A 20,901-nucleotide genomic window follows, 5' to 3' on the forward strand; every position below is an offset into this window, starting at 1 on the left:
TTTGTACAGTATATTTCTTTAACATCCTAAGACTTGTGTGTCCACATACGTGGACATTACTTTTTGTTGTTTGCACCATAATACTTAATTCTGTGTAGTGTGTAACTGGAACCTGTTGTATACAAACGTGAACAATTACACTGCTTCATGTTCAAAGAAAAATATTTGCTTATTAAATTTATTGGTTCTTCCTAACCCCAAAGAGCTGAAAGAAATCTGAAATGCCAAAGCTCGTGTCTTAGGAGGTAAATTACCATTTATAGAATTTGCATCACATTTTAGTCCAGTTCACATTCAGGAAATCTAGCCATTGTATGTACTAGACAGAAACGCATGAGAAGTTAATGGGTGTAAACTATTATTTCTCAGCAGCAAAAGACCCAATATTCTCCTGTGTCTCCTCTTGAATTTCAGAAAAGATCTTATCAAATTCTTTAAAGACCAAATAATCTGTGCTATCTACATTCATTCATACTGTATGTCAACAATTGTCTCATTTGTTACAACAACTCTTGTAAAGAGTTTTACTGTACATCTGAGACAAAATTAATTCTTCATTAAAACCGAAAATGCTCTCATCAATGGAAGTGCAACATCTCAGCAATAAAATCAATACAAGTCTGTAATATGATATAAACGCCTCTTTTCAGTTCTGCAATTGCAGTATACAAACAACATTTATAACATGAATAAAGGATGAGTAAAAAGATATGGTTTGCATCCTTGTGTGATTGACAGCAATACCTAGAACAATAATAAAGAGTCCATATCTTGCATCAGTCTTGGGATGTATTTACAGTATGTGTACCGTCCTTCTATGCTGACAGGTCAACCCTCCCACCCAACCAAAGGGAGGGGCGCACACCAACACTCAGTGCTCTCAGAACAATAAAATACCTGTTGGATGGGGAAAAAAAGATGAAAAAAATGAAAACTTTAAGCTTCAGCCACTACCCTGCAGATATCTTGAGTTAAAACAGCAAGAGAGAGCGTGCCCTCAAGGTAGCTCCAATATCAAAGCATGGATTTTAAATATTTAACAAAAATCATCTTATTGATTGTCACTGTGCTTCAGGTAAGAATAAACACTCTTCTGTATGCATCCAAATCAATAAGACGTGTATGCTTTGTGAATTACAAGTGCATTTTTTATTTCATATATATTTTTAACATACTATTTTTATTGCATAGATCAGTATAGCTACTGTTTGTTAGGTTACTGTTAGTTTTACTCTGTACAGGTAGATAAATCTCCCGGTCTGAGATCTGTGCTGAGTGATGTTTAAATAAGCTTCCGTCTACACTAATGGCACATAATACCTTCTGAAAGAGTAATAAGGGACTCTGAAATAAGTACATACTTTAATATTTCATAATAGCTACTTTGTGTACTAAATATGTATTATACTGTAAAGCGGCTTTGCGACAATGCAAACTGTTAAACGCGCACGTGAATTGAATTAAACCTCTTTTAAATAAACACATTTGTTTCTATCTTTCATTGACAGATATGCACAGCTCAGGGTAAGAAATTCTTATAATGTTTGTAAATCATCGAGTTTTACTGCAGTATTGTGATGGTTTGTATGATTATTAATCTCTCTGTATGCAGGCATCACTGTATCAGTGTTTACAGTCACGTCGAAGAGTATAACCGTGCGCTGGAGCAGATACGCGGGCGCGAGCTCCTATAAGATCACCGCCACGCCGAAGAACTCGCCCGTGCCATCGGTGTTCGCGCAGTTCAGCGGGAGTGCGGTCATGGGCTCCGTGAACGCGCTCTCATCGAATACGGTGTACCGGATGCGCGTGGAAGCGATGGACAGCGGGGTGAACGTACTGAGCAGTGCCGAGACCGAAGAGACGACAGGTGATGCCTTTTTACAGTATAACATCACAAATTCACTATCAGATAAAATTAATCCTTAATTGGTAACACTTTACAATAATGTTGCATTTGTTAACAAAGTATTACATTAGTAAACAAAACGTAAGAGTTTTTTAACATTTACTTAAACATTACATCTGATAACGTAAGTCAATACACAACAAATCAAAACAAACAATTGAATTAACAAAGATGCTGTAACAATATCTCTACATATCTTCCACTTAAAGTAGGTATGATGACAAAATTTTCAAAAACCCCAAAGCTCAAACTTTATCACATGACTAGACAGAGCAGACATTCCCATTTACACAGATACTGGGTTGTAAAAAATCTGTTATGATATTTTTAATATTACAAATCAGAGGAAAAAGTTATATATGAATGTCAATGGAAGGTGACCAAAAAAAATGCTGCTCATTCACATGTTTTTGCTTGTAACTTTCTCATTTCTCATTTTTCTCATCAAACGCTTCCGGTGGTCGGACTTGATCTACTGTCGGATTTAGTAAAAGTCCTGCGCAAACGAGAACAGATTTTATGCCTAATGCTGCATTCACACCAGCCGCGGTAGAGGCGTCACGCACGAGTGATTTCAATGTTAAGTCAATGTGAAGCCGCGTTAACACGCGTCTGGAATTCTTGCGCGAATGAGGTGTTTAGCGTAGCGCGGTAGACGCGATTCCGCCTCATTCGCACATCTAGTTCGCGCCAATGGTGTGAATTGAGTGCTGCCGCTGCAAACGTGCGAGTTGAAAATTTGCAACTTTGGCGGAAAAACGTGCCGCGTTAACCAATCACAAGCTTGCTCTAGTAGTGACGTGATTACAGGATGCGAGCGGAGTCGCAGAAGCCTATCCCCTGACGCAAATTTCCACGTGAATGTCTCAATGACTAGAATTTCACACACGGCTTTCACGCGCGAATGAAGCGAGTAAACTCAAAGTGTTCGAGCGGCAAACTAGATGCAGTAGATGCGAATTTGACCCCTCAAACGCAGCTGGTGTGAACCCATGGTAATACAGGGTTCACACCAGACGCAGTAGAGGTGGCAAGCGTGAGTGATTTACATGTTAAGTCAATGCAAAGACGCGATTAGAATGTCTCGAATGACTAGAATTTCACGGGTATTTTCATGCGTCCCCTGTACTTGTGCTCTTGAGAATTGGAACTGAACTTCGACTGTTAATGATGACGTAGAGCGAGGACACAAGGACGCAAGATCGCTGAAGAACGCATATTGAGAAACACCCAATTTCCAGTTACTTTAAATATTTTAAATGCATAAAAAATGAACTTCAATGCATTTTAAAGGTTTTGCACTAATAAACTAACATAAACAACCAACAATTACATTTAAACATGTTTACTAACTCTAACAGAGATCAATAAATCCTCTATAAACATTTCACTTATTGGTTTATGTCAACTTGCAGTGATTCCCAATTTGGGGGGTGTGAGATGGTGCCAGGGGGCCTTAGTTTTATGACATTTCATAAAATACATCAACTTATCATAAATTCTCTGTAATTTAACCTCAAAAATATACACACCAACAGCACTACATTGTATCAATTATGGTTTGTTTAATTCAGATTGTAAGTTTAAGATTTTTTTATGTTTATGTCAAGAGTTGTCTTGGGGGGTTGCAAAAGGATGCACCCTACATAAGGGACCACTGAGCTAATGCATTAAAGGGATAGTTATATTAAATCCATGATTTACGAACCCCGAAGCCGTCCAAGATGCATATGTCCATCATTTTTCAGACGAACACATTTTCGGTTATTTTAGAAAATGTTTCAGTTAATCAAATGTAAAGTTACGGGGTCCACGTCCTTCAAGTCCAAACAATGTGCATTCATCCTTCACAAAATAAATCCAAATGGCTCCATGATGATAAACAAAGGGCTTCTGAGGGCATCCTTCTGAGAATCTGTGCCGTTTTGTTGTAGAAATATCCACGTTTAAAACTTAATAAACGAAAATAACTCGCTTCCTGTAATGCCGCCATCTTAGTGGCGTCCGCATTCAAGATCAGAGCTTTACGCAGCTTATGGAGGTATCTCTGTGCCCCCGCCATCCGCATTTGTCATACGTCATTAAGAAAAAGTGCGTACACTACGCTAATACTCTCTCCTGAATACAGAGGAGTCTAAGATGGCGGCGCTACCGGAAGGTAGTTATTTTCGTTTGTAAAGTTTTAAATATGGATACTTCTACAACAACACCGCACGGATTACCCTCAGAAGACCTTTGTTTATCATCCCGTAACGTTACTGTCAAGCAGCTGAAAGATATAAGAGTTTCTAAAATAACTGAAAATGTGTTCGTCTGAAAATTGATGGACATGTGCATCTCGGATGGCTTGAGGACGAGTAAATCATGGGTTTAATATCATTTTTGGTCGAACTATCCCTTTAACTAATTTTGGTGAATCAGACTTGATTGTGAAGTGTTTTAATTTGGATTTAAAACCATAATATTATTTCCTAAATGAGGGCTATGTGGGCCTATTTGTTGGTTTGTTGCTCCATTAAAGGAACAGTATGTAGGATTGTGGCCGAAACTGATATTGCAATCACAAAATTTTTTTAGAGATTATGGCACCGTAAAGCATCTAGATTTTTAAAAGTTGTTTTTGGGTTATGCATAGAGGACAAGACTGTAATTATATGGATAATTTACATGCGAGTGCTATTTAATAACACATGTGTACACAGCACATACATTGTATTAAGTTTATCTTTTGCAAGTACACTTTATATAAAGTGAAACGCAATTAACTTGCATGCCATTGATGTGTCACAGATAAATCTTTATAATGATGTTGTTGTTTTGTTGTATTCTTCTTCTTCTCCACCAGCACCTGATGTACCCTTCATACAGCAGGCTTACTCTAAACACAGCGACAGCATCACAGTGGAGTTCGGTCAGGTGTCGGGTGCCACCGGTTATATCCTGCGGGCCGAGACCGAGGACGGATTCTTCTCTGAAATGGCCGTGGGAACTTCTCCCGGGACGGTGATCAATCTGCAGCCCTATACCCAATACATCCTCAGCGTCATGTCTGTCAACAGCGGAGGGAGGAGTCAGCCGTCTCTACCCATCAATGCTAAGACAGGTAAAATGTATTTATCAAAACATCTGACCTTCCATCACACATTTGTTTTATATTATATTCAAGTAAAAGTCTAGGTCTTGATCGGTGCTCAGCTGCTTGGTCAACTAACACTTCTTCAAAACACTGTCTGACCACAATAAAATAATCTTAGTAGATCAATAAACCAAGCAGCTTTCTCCTCTATACAGATATAACCTCTAGAGCAGAACAGCTCTTAAAAGTAATGTACAGTATTACTATGATGTATATATACACTATATAGACTAGAACTGTAGTCTGAACATGGGTGCAGATATCTACAGAGCGGTTTAAACTTCAAAACATCAGTTTACAGTTACAGTTTCCAGACACAACATGTATTAAGTGTTGTCTGCTATCCTCCACTGCAAGACTACAAGAAAAAAATGTGTGACTTATAAATCTCCACCCAAAACCTCAGCCTTTTATATTAAACTTATATTCAAAACAACACACATAACAAAACAGAAGCTAAACCCGATCTCCACTCTCTGCTTAGATGACAATGAGTTGGCATTTAAAACCTGGAGTAATAATGCGGTATTGTTAAGTAACTATTGTGTAAGATGGTACTTCTGACGAAGATGGAAACAGCATCTTTCTGGAAGTGAATATAAAGATAAAGCATGAGAACTAGGCTGTCGCAACTCCCCGAGGAATAGCTCGCCGTAACATAAGAGGAACACATTTTTTTAAGTTTCACATGTAACACCAGAACTTTCCTTCTACTGTATTTCAGCCCACTGATTCGCTGTAGGTTACTTTCGCTGGCTCTTTCAGACAATAGGAGATGTTAAAAATCGTTGTTATATATTTATATGAATAGAGCTCAAAAGTCGGCTTCACTTTTATGCTTCATTGATCAAAACTCACCACCAGGGGGCATTTGTTTTCATGCTTTTGAATCTTTCACCCCTCCATTGTTCTTGCGCTGTTAATGTTGCTCAACCTGATTTTGCCACGTGAGAGATGTCCTCAGGGCAACATATTGTGTTGAACCATGGACAACATTTTTGTAAATAAAACCTAAACCCATCCCAAACATCAATCCTAACCATAATTGAACCCTAAAACCAGAGAGTGTTCTGGTTGCAAGCTTAAACTTGAAACAAACTGTAAACTTATTTCTGAAATCTGATTGGTTGATGGAAATGTTGCCCCAGGGTCTTCTTTTCCGAGGGGCGCAAATTCAAAATGTGTGTTAGGTGTGTCATGTGCATCATGCGTCATGTCAAAATACATGCCTGCTGCACACGCATCAAAACAGTTTACTATAAAAGAGACGCTCACGTTCACAAGATGCTTGCAAGACACTAACTTAGCTCTAAACTTTGATTACACATTAAGTGAATATCTGGCAAAAGTGAGTGTCTCTTTTATCATAAACCCCTTCGAAGCGTCTGCAGCAGGTAAGTATTTTGACATGACGAGCAAAGCACATAGGTTCACCGAACACGTATTTCGACATGACGAGCCACACACGACAGGCTAAATACTGTACATGTTGTGACGAGCTTCACATCGTGTGCCCTCGAAATAGTCACTGGCCAAGTATATTACATAATACATTTATAGTTTAAGTAGTACACTGCAAAAACATAATCTTACTTCGCTTTTTTGTCTCGATTTCCAGCTGAAATATTTTCAATGTTTAAATGGAGATACATCTTGATAACCAAAGATAGTTCACTGAAAAATGAAATTTCTGTCATCATTTACGCACCCTCAAGTTGTTTCAAATCTGTATAAATGTCTTTGTTCTGCTGAACACAAATTAAGATATTTTGAAGTATGTTAATAACCGAACAGATCTGGGGCACCATTGACTTACACTGTACTATTTTTTACTACTGTGGAAGTCAATTGTTTCCCAGATCTGCTTGGTTACAAAATTTTTCTTTATCTTTGTTCAGAAGAACAAAAAATTATGGTGAGTGAATGATGACAGAATTTTTTTGCTTTACGCATTTAAAAAAATACCTGCCAATAGGGTAAGGAAAGTTTATTCATTATTAAAGGGTCACTCCTCTTTTTTTGAAAATATGCTCATTTTGTGCCCCTAGAGTTAAACATTCGATTCTTAACGTTATGAAATCTATCAGCTGATCTCTGGGTCTGGCGCTAGCACTTTTAGCATAGCTAAGCATAATCCATTGAATCTGATTAGACCATTAGCATCAAGCTAAAAAAATTACCAAAAATGTAAAACTTGACTCTTCTGTAGTTACATCGTGTACCTTGGTTACTTTCAATGGCGGGGACTATTTTCGGGCAGTGCGTAATATCACTAAGCCTGTTGCAGCCATGTTACATCAACAAAGTTCTTGATTATTACGCCAGAATGAGAGTATAGTTCCTAGCCATATCTGCCTAGAAAATTGCAGCTTTTAATTTTCTGTCTTAGTACATAATGTAACTACATAAGAGTCGAGTTTTAAATAGGAAAAATATAGAAACTCTGTTTATTATTTTAGTGCGATGCTAGTTGTCTAATCAGATTCAATAGATTGTGCTAAGCTATGCTAAAAGTGCTAGCGCCAGACCCGGAGATCAGCTGAATGGATTCCAAAACTGTAAAATCAAATGTTTAACTCTAGGGGAGCTGGAAAATGAGCATATTTTCAAAAAAGTGGAATGTTGCTTTAAGTTAAAACTTAGGCTAAAGTTTATTTTTACTATACTGTACTGCTTTAGTATATATGTGCTACTATTATTTGTATCTTTCATTTTTTAGGTACTGATTGCCTAAAAATCTGTGGTAAAAATCATACATCAGCTCAATTATTCTGTACTACTTTTCTCTTTTTCTCTCTGTAGTCTTGGTGTCTCCAGCATTGAATTCCAGTTCTTCCAGCAGTGATTCTATCCAGCTGGACTGGATTCCAGTGGACCACGCTGTGCTGTACACCCTGTGTGTTATCAAGGATGGTTCAGACACACGGGTCAAACTCAACACGACTGAGACCAACATCACCTTCCCTGGCCTTGAACCTGGCACCACATACTGCATCAAAGTCAATGCCTGGGATCCTGAGGGTAACCTGGGAGATGACATCACAGTCTGCCAAATCACACGTAAGGATCGGTCACCTTCATCTTATCTGGCTCTGCTTAATGTTGATTTAAAGGCGAGACTATAAACAGAAATGAAAATGATTGTTCATAAATACTGAGATATAGTTAATGAAATAAAAAATCAAACCTCCACAGCTTGACATCATCTCTCTCTTCAGGTCCTCCTGTACCAGGCGCTGTGCAGGTTCAGTTAATGCAGGGCCGTTCTGTTGGTCTGGAAGTGTTTTGGCAATTGGTCCGTGGTGCCAACTTTTACTTTGCTCTGAGCTCAACGGGTCAGAACTGCACCTCTCTGGATGGCTACTGTGTCATTAGTCCACTGAGCTGCGGACAGAACCACACCATCACCGTCTATGCATCCAATGAGGCCGGACTCAGCGATCCTTCCAATCCAGAGGACCTTCTGACCTGTATGTATTATTTACAAACAACAATACTGCTACCTTACTAAAAACTCAGTCCAAAAATGACATCATTTATGTACTTTATATTTAATCATTTATTAATTATGACAAAAAGAAATTATGAGTGTGTTTCAGTAGATCAGAGTACCAACATGATGGCAAAATATTACTGTAAACAGTTTGATATATAAACAGGTGGGACAAACATCACATATAACTATGAAAGTGAAAGAAGTGAAAGGGGAATGAGCGGGAATGTTATTTAGTGCCCATTTGTGAAAGTATCACAAGGCGGCGCTTATTTGCTGAACAAAATGCCAATGACGTTGACAGACAAATCGCCATGGCCGTGCTGTCTTTGCAATGTAATCAGTGAAGAACAGTTGGTCATCAAAGACTACACCTAGGTTTAATAGTCATGTTGTCAAGTTAAATAGATAGGTCGTGCTGAATCATGGGTTGTGCTGGCAATACAAGCAGCTCCATCTTCGCTAGGTTCAGCTGGAGGTTGCGTTTCTTCATCCAAGCTGAGATGTCTTCTAAACAGGCTGTGATGTGTGCTGCTACAGTGGGATCATCTGGGTGAAATGAAAAGAACATCTGGGTGTCATCAGCATAGCAGTGGTAGGAGAAGCCTGTATGATAGGTCCCTGGACTCCCTGTATGATAGATCCTAAGGATGTTGTGTAGATGGAAAAAAGGAGTGGACCAAGCACTGAACCGTGCGGGACCCCAGTGACCATCTGTTGAGCTGAGGACATTGCACCCCTCCACGACAACCTAAAGCATCTATCGGAGAGCCAAGATTTGAACTTTTGGAGAAGAGTGCCTGTGATCTCTATAGGGTGGCTAGTAGGATCTGATGGTTGACTGTGTCTAAGGCTCCCGACAGGTTTAGAAGAATCAGGACAGAGGATTTGGAATCTGCTTTAGCTAGCCGTAATGCTTCCGTGACTAATAGCAGTGCTGTTATAATGGACTGCTTGTCATCTAGTAGGTCGTTCAGTAATAGCAAGGAAGGTACCTGGTTGAAAACAGCTATTTCAAGTGTTTTCGCAATGAACGGGAGAAGAGAGAGGGGTCTGTAACTGTTCGTGAGAGAAGGGTACAGTGTGGGTTTTTTAGCAGTGGAGTGACCAAGGCCAGCTTAAAAGTGGAAGGAAAAGTACTGGTGAGCAGGGGAGGTGTTGATGATATGAGTTCCAGTGTGAGTATGTCTGAAATGGCCTGTAAGAAATGAGAGGAGATTGGGTCGAGGGACAGGTGGTGGGGTGGCTGGAAAGAAGTTTGGTAGCTTCAGTGTCAGTCAGCGGAGAAAAATAGGAGAAATGGATGTCACTGAAAGTGTAGTGTGTTCTGAGGATAGTAGTGTGGAAAATTGGTTGCTGATGGATGATGTTTTGTTAGTGAAGAAGAAGTTGGCTTCGCGTCAGTGGAAAGTGGTCGCTTAAATATGACCAGGGGTTTCTTTCATAAGATTTGAACTGAGGCGGGTCTGCATTAGTACGCGCTTGTCTCGTCCGTCTCCATGGTTCTTTTTGCGCGTTCCCCCGCCCATCAATCATCCGTTGCGCGTCTTTATCACCTTGCTTTTTTAAAATAAAATTACTCAGTAACGAATATGATTTAAAATGTAGCGAAGTACAATACTTCAAACAAAACATACTTGAGTAAAAGTAAAAGTACAGATTTTAAAAACTACTCATTTACAGAAACGTCAGTAAATGTAATTCGTTACTTTCCACCTCTGCTAATGTTTGATTACGTTGATGGTACAGGCTTGAAAGAAGTGCTGCTGTTTGCCATCTTTGATCTTTCCGCATATGCGCAAATTTCAGTCAAAACCGTTCTATTTCATCATAAACAATCTGAAAACAGGGCTTTTAGTGTAAAATACTTGTCCTTTAAAATGTAAAAATGTCTCTGGATAATTTTTGCACTTAATAAAGTCATACCTTATATGTAGATATCAAAAACAATTGAACATATTATTGCAATGCATTTTTGTTACCTTTTAATATGTCTTACTTATTGTTGGTTCATGTTAACTAAAGCATAAACTAATGTTAATAAATGGAAACTTATTGTAAAGACACAACACTCAGACAATAAAACTGACAAGAAGAATAAAAGTTAAAAACTCATGTCAGATAAACTCATTCCTTTTTCAATGAAACCTTTAACAATCTATAAATATATCATTGTTTGTATTTAATATATAATTGTCTGTATATAATTTAATGTATTTACGAATGTGATGTTTTTCAGATCCTTGCCCTCCAGAGCTGGTGTGGATCGAGGAGCCGGTCGCAGGAAACTGTTCGGTCATGTGGTCTAAGGATTCATGGGTGGATTTCTACATTGCCTTTGTGAAAAGAGATGACGGCTTAGAGGAACAGTGCAACACCACTGCCACGGCCTGCCAATACAGCTGCATCTGTGGTTACTCGTACCTCACAACTGTATTCGCTTACAACCAGGCTGGGCCCAGCCCACCGGGTCAAATACTCAACTATACAACAAGTGTGTACTAAACACGACACATGTGCACTTTCAAAAATCTACAAGAATATCATCTAAACTGTACAATCTGTATCTTTAATCTGTCCGTCTCCAGTCCCATGCTGTCCAGAGGACGTGTCTGTGTCCCTCATATCTACAGAGACATTGGAGATCACGTGGTCAGCTGTTCAAGGTGCTGAGATATACGAGACAGTGGCAGCGGACCAGACCGAAAGGATCCACTGCAGTGACACGGCCCCTGTGTGTGCGCTCTCGGACCTCACCTGTGATAGTCTGTACAGTGTAGTGGTGCGGCCGTGCAGTGACGGTGGATGCAATAATACCTGCAGCGCACACACACGCCAGACAGGTACACACACACTAGGATTGCAAAATTCTGGGAATTTTCAAGGCTAGAAAACTTCCATGGGAATTAAGGGGAATATACATATAGGAATTAATGGGAATAAACTCTATTTCTCTCAGCTCCCTGTGCTCCTGAGATCCAGAACGTGACACAGGTGAACTCGTCAACGGTACAGGTGTCATGGAATTCTACAAACACTCGGGCCAACTACAGCGTGCTCGCCGTCAGTACTACAGGTTCGCTCACCTGCACGTCCACTGGCATGTCGTGTTTCCTCAGCAATCTGCCCTGTGGAACCAAATATCAGATCAGCGCCTACGCCAGCACCACCGCAGCCCAGAGTCTGCCTAGCTACACCTTTCCCCTAGAGACAGGTCAAGTGAAAACATCCCGAGACGTTCTGATTTTTAAAGTGTCCTTCAGCAACCCATTCATGAATTGCATTCCTTTGCTACCCCTCTCTCTTTAGGACCCTGTTGTCCAGCAACTCTGAGCGTTGAACAGATGACCCAAGCCATGAGCAATGTGGTCTGGTCGCCCGCAACAGGGGCATATTCATACGTTACCTCTCTGACATCATCCAGAGGTCATGCCAAATGCCATACCATGGACACGCACTGCCTGATGGGATGCATTACGTGTAGCACCAACTACAGTGTGTCTCTGGAGGCCATCAGCGTTACTGGACATAAAACACAGTGCAATTACCACGGTTTCTCCTCAAGTGAGTTAAAATGTTGTGTTATTATGGTATCACTACAGGATCAACACACAGACCTTTCAATCAGATCATCTGTCATTTGTTAAAGAGGGCATTACGAAGATGTTAAGGGCCGTTCACACTACAATAACTAGACGATAACAACCACATAGCAACACCCTAGCAATGGCATAGCAACCACATAGCAACACCTCAGCAACCGTACTGCAACAACCCCAGGTACCCTAGCAACTGCTTAGCAACACCTAGCAACCAAATAGCAACATACTAGCAACCACCCCAGGTACCATAGCAACTGCATAGCAAACAGAATACCCTAGCAACCGTTTAGCAGGACCTATATCTCTGAATCAGAAAACATGTATTTTGACTTATGTTAAGCACCACTTCAAATTTTCTTCATGAAATGGTCTATTTAATTTTTTAATATAAATAAGCCAAAAACTAAAGCTATTATTTCCCCCCGCATTCCACAGTAAGTAATGTGAAAACAGGGATTAATGACAACAAAATAAACTTGTGAAATAAAAGGATAAAACTGTGACTGTGCGTTCACACCAGACGCAGAAGAGACAACAAAAACACGCTATTCGCACGTTGTTGAACTCTTGAACATTTGAGTTTGCTCGCTTCATTCGCGCATGAAATTCTACTCACTCGACACGCGTAAATTTGCGTCATGGGAGGGGCTTAAATGGCTCAAATTGAGTTAACTTACCAGATTGTTCGACCGCCTCACTTACTTTCTTCCAAACAAGATCCTTTTAATTCCTGTAAAGGTACAAAGATGTCTCGTATAGCAATGATGATTGTCCTCTATTGTTGTTTTGTTTTTGTGCTTCCACTCCGCTTCCTCACGTCACTGCTAGAGCAAGCTCCTGTTAACGCGCACCATTCACGCTTACAGCGCCGCAGGATGCCTATTCGCATCTTTGCATTGACTCTACATGTAAATCATTTGCGCTAGCCGCCTCTTCCGGGTCTGGTGTGAACGCACCATGAGGATTTGGGAAAAGAAACTATAAGTATTAATAAGTTTGTGGAAATTTGTGACCAACTGGTAAAACAGAACTTATAGCTTTAAATATATGAGCTTGAATGACATGAATCCAACAGCATGGCAGTGATGTAACATTTGTTTATTTATATAGAAAAATAATTATTACATTTTAAATGTTTTTTTTTTGCTGGTATTACCTTACGAACTGCGATTACATTTACATTGCCACAGTGTGTTTATAATCTAATTCATTTCTCATACAATAACCCATTACATTATGTGAAAAATTGTCATCACATTGAACATTTTTATTTCATTATGAGCTCAACATTTTTTTACGTTTTGAAAAAATGATACTTATTACATTATGTGCAGTTTATACATTATGTGCAGCTATTACATTATGAGCTGCTACAGTTTTGTTGTTCCACTGTCCAGTTAAATAATATTGTGTGTGACATTATTGTAAGCCATACCGGAAAGGCTCAATCCTCTCCCACCCATAAGCTTCTTTAGAACGTACTGTTCTCATTAATGATGAGCTTTTATTACAACTCACAATGTAAGCCATCTGATCCTGACCACTGATCCAACAAACCACGTGACTAATAGGAGTCCAAGCTGAACGTCTCTTCTGCACAATGATGAGAAGGAGAACTGTCTCTTGACCACAAAAACTTCAATCTTTTGATTACATTTAGGTGTGCTAGTTAGTTGTGCGAAATCCCAACTGGTTGCATTATACATTTAATTTTTTTCAGGCAACTGTACCTTACATTGTTAGTATCAGAATATAAACCATTTAACTGCCATAACCTTTTAAAATGTATACATTGGGACTACTGCATGTTTGTTTTATCCAAAGTGATAAGGAAGACAGCAAAGTGATTTTTCATAGGAAAGTCATAACATGATACATGTATCTTTTTAGCTTCAAACATTTATAGGGAGAGACTGAAGATTAGATTTTTTTATAGGGAAGGTTTTCAACATGAATTGGATTGAACAATGTTCATAAAAAGATTATGAAATGAAAATTATATTTTTTGAGAAGTATTCAGTGTTCACTTCAGACTCTGTCTACATCACATCTCATTCTCTTCATCTTGTATCTCTCTAAGGTGGCTGTTGTCCCTCAAGTGTAAAACTGTACCGCATGGCGAACAATACTCTACGCGTGTACTGGCGCTCTTCTCCAAGCCTGTACAACTACATTGCCGACCTGTACGGCACCAGATCCAACTACACCTGCAGCGCGACACAAGGGTCTAACTCGTGTGACGTGGCCGAGATCTTATGTGGGGAAGTCTACACGGTCGTGGTCGCTCCATTAACACTGGACGGTTCCAAAGTCACGTTCTGCCCAAAGAGACTCTACTCAGGTACAACTCGCTTTAAACTACATTATACACTTTATACTACATTATATACTATAAAATTACTGTGTTTAATGAATATGAAACGGTAACATTTTTCAATAAGGTGACATTAATTAAAGGAACAGTATGTAAGAAATTTATATCAATTAATTATAAAATGGCCCTGATATGTCACTAGACATTAAGAAATCATTTTCATTTCAAATATTTATATCACTGACAACAGTGGTCTGGCCAGGATATTGACATTTAAATTGATGTTTATGTTGTCATGTTGTGTATTTGCCAAAAGTTGTGTGATTGCAGTACCAGATTTAGCCACAAGTTTTGTGATTGCAGTACCAGTTTTGGCCACAATCCTACATACTGTTCCTTTAATGCAGTGCTTCTCAATTATTTTCTGTCACGCCCACCCCCCCTAGGAAGAAGTAAACATTTCGCGCCCCCCCAACTCTCCGCCGCGACTGTAAATAGTATAATTTGTCTATAAAATTACACATTTTCAAAACATTGTATCCTTATTAACATTAAAGAAAACACAAAAAAAGAAATATCAATCAACTAACAACAAAGAATAACTTTATTAACATTGTTTTTTTAGTCTGTAACAGAAAAGACTTAAATTGAATCAATTTGCCTGAAATAAAAAATTAAATCATTATTTACAGTATATTTTTTGACCATTTAATACTGAAAAGTGTAATTAAATATAATCAATAAATAATAATAAAAAACGCAAGCGGCTTATCAGCGTGTATGGGGTGTAATGTCTTTAAGTGAAGGTGAAAAAAAAATACTACCTGAAAAAGTATTTTCCCCGGGGTCTCGCCCCCCCCCCCCTGGTGTCGCTTCGAGCCCCCCCTTGGGGTCCCGCCCCACTATTTGAGAAGCACTGCTTTAATGCATACGCTAACATGAACTAACAATAAGCAATGCAGCATTTATTAATTATAATAAACTACTTGCATCTTGAAACCAAAAGTTGTGACTGTCATCATTCGTTAATGCACAATGAACTAACATAAACAGCTGTTAACTAACATTATCAAAGATTATTAAAAGACAAAAAAAACTGTTAGCTAATGCTGAAAAACTAAAAAATGGTGCCTTTATGTTCCAAGAATTAAACAAAAAAGATATTTAGAGTTAAAAAAAATTAATAATATCGACTTTAAATGATATTATAAATATAGTTAAGCTTTTTTTACGGAAATTCATCTTTGTTTCCTTGATTGTTTTTAGTTTCCTGCTCTGGGAACACTGTTGGAATGGGTATGTATAACATTATTAAAATTAAAATACAAAACATTCATTTATAACTAATGAGCTCTATATTAAAACCATACGTTTGAACAATAACCAGTGCTACATGTGTTTTCTCTCTGTGTTTCTGCAGTGATTTATCGAGGAAGAAGAAGTGTGGATTAAAACTCTAGTGAGTGCAAATTGACTGTAATGAGTAAATATGCACATCATTTTAGTCTGGTACCTTATGTAAATGACAAGATATTTGATACTACAGCTCATTGTGTCAACATCACACAATAGATTATTGCTGGACAGATACAATGACAGATGTCATTACATTTACGAAGCACAAATGTGATTTATGAGGCCATTTAGATGAGTTGGTGTAAGTTTTTGCCAAGGTTCAATGACAAAAAGTAAATTTATTGCAATATTAAGCAAACATTTACACTACCACCTTTTTGAGTCACGAGTGAAGAATTTGCAACCCTGTCTGTGAAAATCAGGTTAATGTCTCATAATCTAATAGTGAGATGAAGAGCATCAAAGTTTGATTTCACACTGATTTCGATATTAAAAATATCAAGATTACCCAAAGATTTTCCAAACAGTCCCCGAAGACTTCAATTAGATTTTTTCAGCTGTGTTTGATTAGGGTTGGAGCTAAACTCTGCAGGGCTATGGCCCCCAGGACCAGGAATTGCCCACCCCTGTTCAAGACAGTATAAAAAACAAGTGTTGTTTCTGGACCCATTTTTCTTTCTGGACCAATATCCAAATATGTGACCCTGGACCACAAAACCAGGCATTTTTTATTGAGATTTATACATCATCATAAATAAGCTTTAAATTGATGTACAGTGTGGTATGTTAGGATAGGAACATATTTGGCCAAGGTACAACTATTTGAAAATCTTAGGGTGCAAAATTAAAATAGTGAGAAAGTCCTTAGCAACACATGTTACTAATGATGTGATTTATGTTAGGAAATTTTCATGGAACATGATCCTAACTTAAAGGTGCAGTGTGTAAATTTTAGCAGCATCTAGTGGTGAGGTTGCGAATTGCAACCAACGGCTCAGTCCACTGCTTACCAGTGATGGGAGTTACTGTAAGTCCACTACTTTTAGCAGTAACGAGCATGTAACGAAGTATTTTTTTTAAATCAAGTAACGCAATTACAGTTACTGAAATTTAAATGAGTTCGTTACTCGCATTACTCTATTTTGTAAAAAATAGACATATAGACATATCTGACGTCGCAGGACCGTAGTTTGCGGCGCTATGAATCATTACACTTCATCATAGCTGACAGTGCATTTAGAATGAACATTAAAAATCTGAACGGGACAACATACCTTTGTTTAAAAATTGTGCGCAAGTCATAATCCATCCGTTCTGTATAATCCCAGTATGACATCAACTTGCACTTGTAGTCCACAAAATTAATAAATCTGAGAAATGTTCATATATTCTTAGATGTTTACATCGGCTTCATGGAAGAGAACGATCCGCGATTGTTGTTTCCACTAAAATATTCACACTGCGCTGTACACCCGTGTTAAAACTCCATAGTATGTGTGAACTCGCTTTTAGTTTTAGTTTCAGTCTCTCCGTATCCGAAAAAGCAATCCACTCGCTCTGTTTCCGTCCGACAAAACAATCCACGAAGCCTACTCCGTTTTCTGATTAAATATCTTCCTTTAATCTTGTTTATCATTTTAATCAAACATAAAAATATAGAAACAATATATGACCAAAGGGCGCAGTCCTTGCCGCGAGCTTCACAAGCTGTGTTCCAATGCAAGGGCTGCACTCTACTAAGCATGCGATGAAAGGTGAGCACTCGGTCTTTCAAGGTGCTCAGAAGTTCGCGAAGAGAACTGAAATGAGACGGTCTAACCTTCGGAGGACCCATAATTTGCGTCACCTGCTGCACGCGCACCGCGCATGTCAGCAGGACACAGCGGAGACGTTTCTAACTTATTAAAATAAATATGGAATCAGAAAAATGATAATTTATTTTAGAAAATATGACATGTTGACTCAATTGTCTCCAAATTTTTAAAGAGACACTACACAATTTTAACACATTATATGTTTTTGTAAACACACAGAATATTTGTCTAAATGGTCTAAATGATATACATAAATAAACTAAGCTTACATATTAAGATCATTTCTAACAAAAATATTCAAAGGTTGAATCTAAAGCAAAATAGGCTCCTACAGTATGTGATATATTAGAGTCTTACGTGTAAAATAGCCCATCCATATTATTTTACTGTTTGACTGTTCAGTACTGTTCATATTTACATTCAAAAAGCAGACATAAAGTAACTTAAAAGTTACTTTTCTTAGTAACTAATTACTTTTGATATTCAGTAACTGGTAGAGTAATTCAGTTACTTTTAAAAGAAGTAAATAGTAACTGTAACTAATTACTAATTTTCAGTAACTTGCCCAACACTGCTGCTTACCCATCGAAGCTACGAGAGCTGCCACCAGAAAAATGTAATCGTCGGAGACAACTTAGTAAAAAAATTTGTCCGTTAAGTGCTTCTGTAGAAACATGGCAGCACAAAATGGCGACTTCCACATAAGGGGACCCTCGGTGTATGTCGATTTAAATGTCTTATTCTAAGGTAAAAAAAAACATAACGGTTCATTTTAAAAAGGTCTTTATACACCCCTGATAATAGAGTTTTGTATATTATTTTGCATTTCGGTCAAGAGATCCTTTTAAAACTTGCACACTGCACCTTTAAAGGGGACATATCATGAAAATGTGAGCTTTTTCATGTTTAATTCCTATAATTGGGTCCCCAGTGCTTCTATCAATCTAGAAAATGAGAAAAACACAAACCCTGTAAACCACCTGCAAGCACGTGAAAAAATAGGTTATTGAAATTTGGCTCCCCTTGTGATGTCAGAAGGAGATAATATCCCCCCCAAACTGCACTATCCAACCACAGTACTGCCGTTTAGTGAAGAGATCAGCTCATTAGGACACACCCAAAAACAGCACACCTACAAATAGGGTGGCCATTCGTGCCAGTTCCGCCGGACACGTCCCAAACATGTTTTCGGGTTCGTTCTCCGGAAGTCGCATTGCTCGACCGCATACGTCATCACATTTCAGTTAAAATACATTAGAAAATTAAGATTTATTTCTTTTAAGACATATAATCATTGTAGTTTCATTCTTACCTTGAAATGTAACGGTTGCTTTTCTGAAATTAAACCCGAAATATAAAACCTTGATGACGTATGCGGTCGACCAACGCGACTTCCGGAGAACGAACCCGAAAACATGTTCGGGACGTGTCCGGCGGAACTGGCACGCATGGCCACCCTACCTACAAAGTGGCAATTTTAATAAATAATCTATTGTACTATAAACTTAAACTTTGCATACGTACTCTGGGGACACCAAAGATTTATTTTACATCTTTAAAAAAGTCTTGTGAAATGTCTCCTTTAATATCCTAATTATTTTTGGCATTAAAAATGTATCATTTTGAGTCATACAATGTATTGTTGGTTATTGCTACAAATATAGCTGTGCGACTTATGACTTATGTGGTTTTGTGGTACAAGGTCACATATGTTTTAGATATTGTCATGTGAAAAAAATCCATGCTTTCATAACCAAAGGATTTTGTGGCTTAGTTGTTAACAAATCAAGTTGGGAAGAGAGTTATCAGTTATTGTAGCTATATATAACACTTTTTATAAAAAGAATTAAATGATGAAGGTTAGTTTGATTTCTCACGATACGGCCTTTTTACAGTATGTTGTTAAGAACTGTCCTGAATAGGCAAAAATATTGTAAATACAGAGAAATGAATGAGATCAGCCTGAAAGATGAGTGAAGTAATTATGGTTATATGAGACAAAAGAATAATAAGAATGTGGTGAGATTAGCTGTGAATGACGTGAACAGCACTTAGGTCAGATAAAAGCACATTATAGTGTGACCGCCCTCTCAAGTGTCCCGGTCTGATCACTTTCTCTTCTCTGTTAAAGGGCACGGCTAAGAAGATCACGCTATGACCTCACGGACAGCAAGACGACTTCATTCCCTTCCCATATCAATATATTGTTTGTCAGAAACTGTACCTTTAAACCTGATAGAAAAATATATGTTTAACCATTTGAACTGTCTCATGGATTTTATAAACATACTTTATATGAATGTTTTGATTTTATACTGTAACGCCATGTCCAAACTTTCAATGTCTCTTTAATGATGACACAATCTGAATACAATGTCATGTTAAACATGTACTGTACAATACCTTTTTGATTGAAACTTTAAGCATTTGTAGGAAATCCCCCAAGCAGAAAGCCTCCAAAGGTCTGGACCGGTGTGTGTATACAGTAGGGTGGATCTGTAAAGTAGGTTATTGAGAAATCTGAACATGTTTCAGGATTAGTATCTGCCCCGGGTCACATGTGTCCTTTGGATGATATAGCCTAGAAACTTCTATCGCAACTTAATACAACAACAATATTTAGCACTCTGAATAAACGGCATAAAGCATAAAAGAATGAGAATATATGTGTGTTTTGTTAATTTTTTAAAATGTTTAAGGTGGGTCCTTTTGGGGGAAACAGAGTAGAAATTTAAGCAAATGTTTAAAACTATTTTGAATTACAGGGTTAAAAAAAGAAATTTAAGCTAAATCTACTTTTTCCTATTCTGTTAACTGGATTATTCCTGTAGTTTTAGAAACAAAGCAACAAAAGCTGTACCTGGTGCATGTTAGCACCTCAAAAATACATACTGGTACCTCAAATGTACATATCTGTAAATAATTGATACATATTAGGAGCTTCTTAAAGGGCACCTTTCAAATTACGGCTTATTTGTGACCGTGTACAATTTTCGGCATTGGGTCAATTATGTGCCACATCTCCAGATTGATGTTGTATGCAAAATGTTAATGAATGAATCTAATAGACCCCTTCACGGTTCACGTCACAGTCGGTTCCCACTGCGCATGTCGGGGTCAGAAAAGTCATTACAGCAGATTGAGTTGCGTGTTATTCGGTATCGTAAAAAATGCCTACTCACGTCGTGGGCTCTGAAAATCGCACCAGGTCTTCCGTTATGTTTTGTGATTCATGCAGAATCTCAAAAACAAAAAAATACAACATCTGCGGCTGCAA

The 20,901-nt window shown here is 38.2% G+C and overlaps 1 protein-coding gene across 1 annotated transcript; it reads left to right on the forward strand.

Moving 5' to 3' along the window:
• Positions 1-746: 746 nt before the first annotated feature.
• fndc7a (fibronectin type III domain containing 7a) lies at positions 747-20,280 on the forward strand. Its single transcript, XM_055201219.2, has 14 exons — positions 747-1,075; positions 1,509-1,524; positions 1,613-1,870; positions 4,755-5,012; positions 7,848-8,105; positions 8,264-8,515; positions 10,778-11,032; positions 11,127-11,381; positions 11,498-11,752; positions 11,848-12,102; positions 14,221-14,481; positions 15,721-15,750; positions 15,875-15,913; positions 19,756-20,280. The coding sequence occupies exons 1-13, from the start codon at positions 1,022-1,024 to the stop codon at positions 15,904-15,906; spliced, it is 2,439 nt and encodes an 812-aa protein (XP_055057194.2). The 5' UTR covers positions 747-1,021; the 3' UTR covers positions 15,907-15,913; positions 19,756-20,280.
• The last annotated feature ends 621 nt before the right edge of the window (positions 20,281-20,901 follow it).

Source organism: Misgurnus anguillicaudatus, chromosome 2 (assembly GCF_027580225.2).
Source record: "Misgurnus anguillicaudatus chromosome 2, ASM2758022v2, whole genome shotgun sequence".
NCBI classification, from domain to species: Eukaryota; Metazoa; Chordata; class Actinopteri; order Cypriniformes; family Cobitidae; genus Misgurnus; species Misgurnus anguillicaudatus.

What these genes read in the sequence shown, in the direction of transcription:
- fndc7a (XM_055201219.2), top strand. Translation starts at nt 1,022, where the DNA reads ATGGATTTTAAATATTTAACAAAAATCATCTTATTGATTGTCACTGTG. An exon ending in CACCTTTCCCCTAGAGACAG is followed by an intron (nt 11,753 to 11,847) that starts GTCAAGTGAAAA and finishes CTCTCTCTTTAG; the next exon opens with GACCCTGTTGTCCAGCAACT. An exon ending in TGGGAACACTGTTGGAATGG is followed by an intron (nt 15,751 to 15,874) that starts GTATGTATAACA and finishes GTGTTTCTGCAG; the next exon opens with TGATTTATCGAGGAAGAAGA.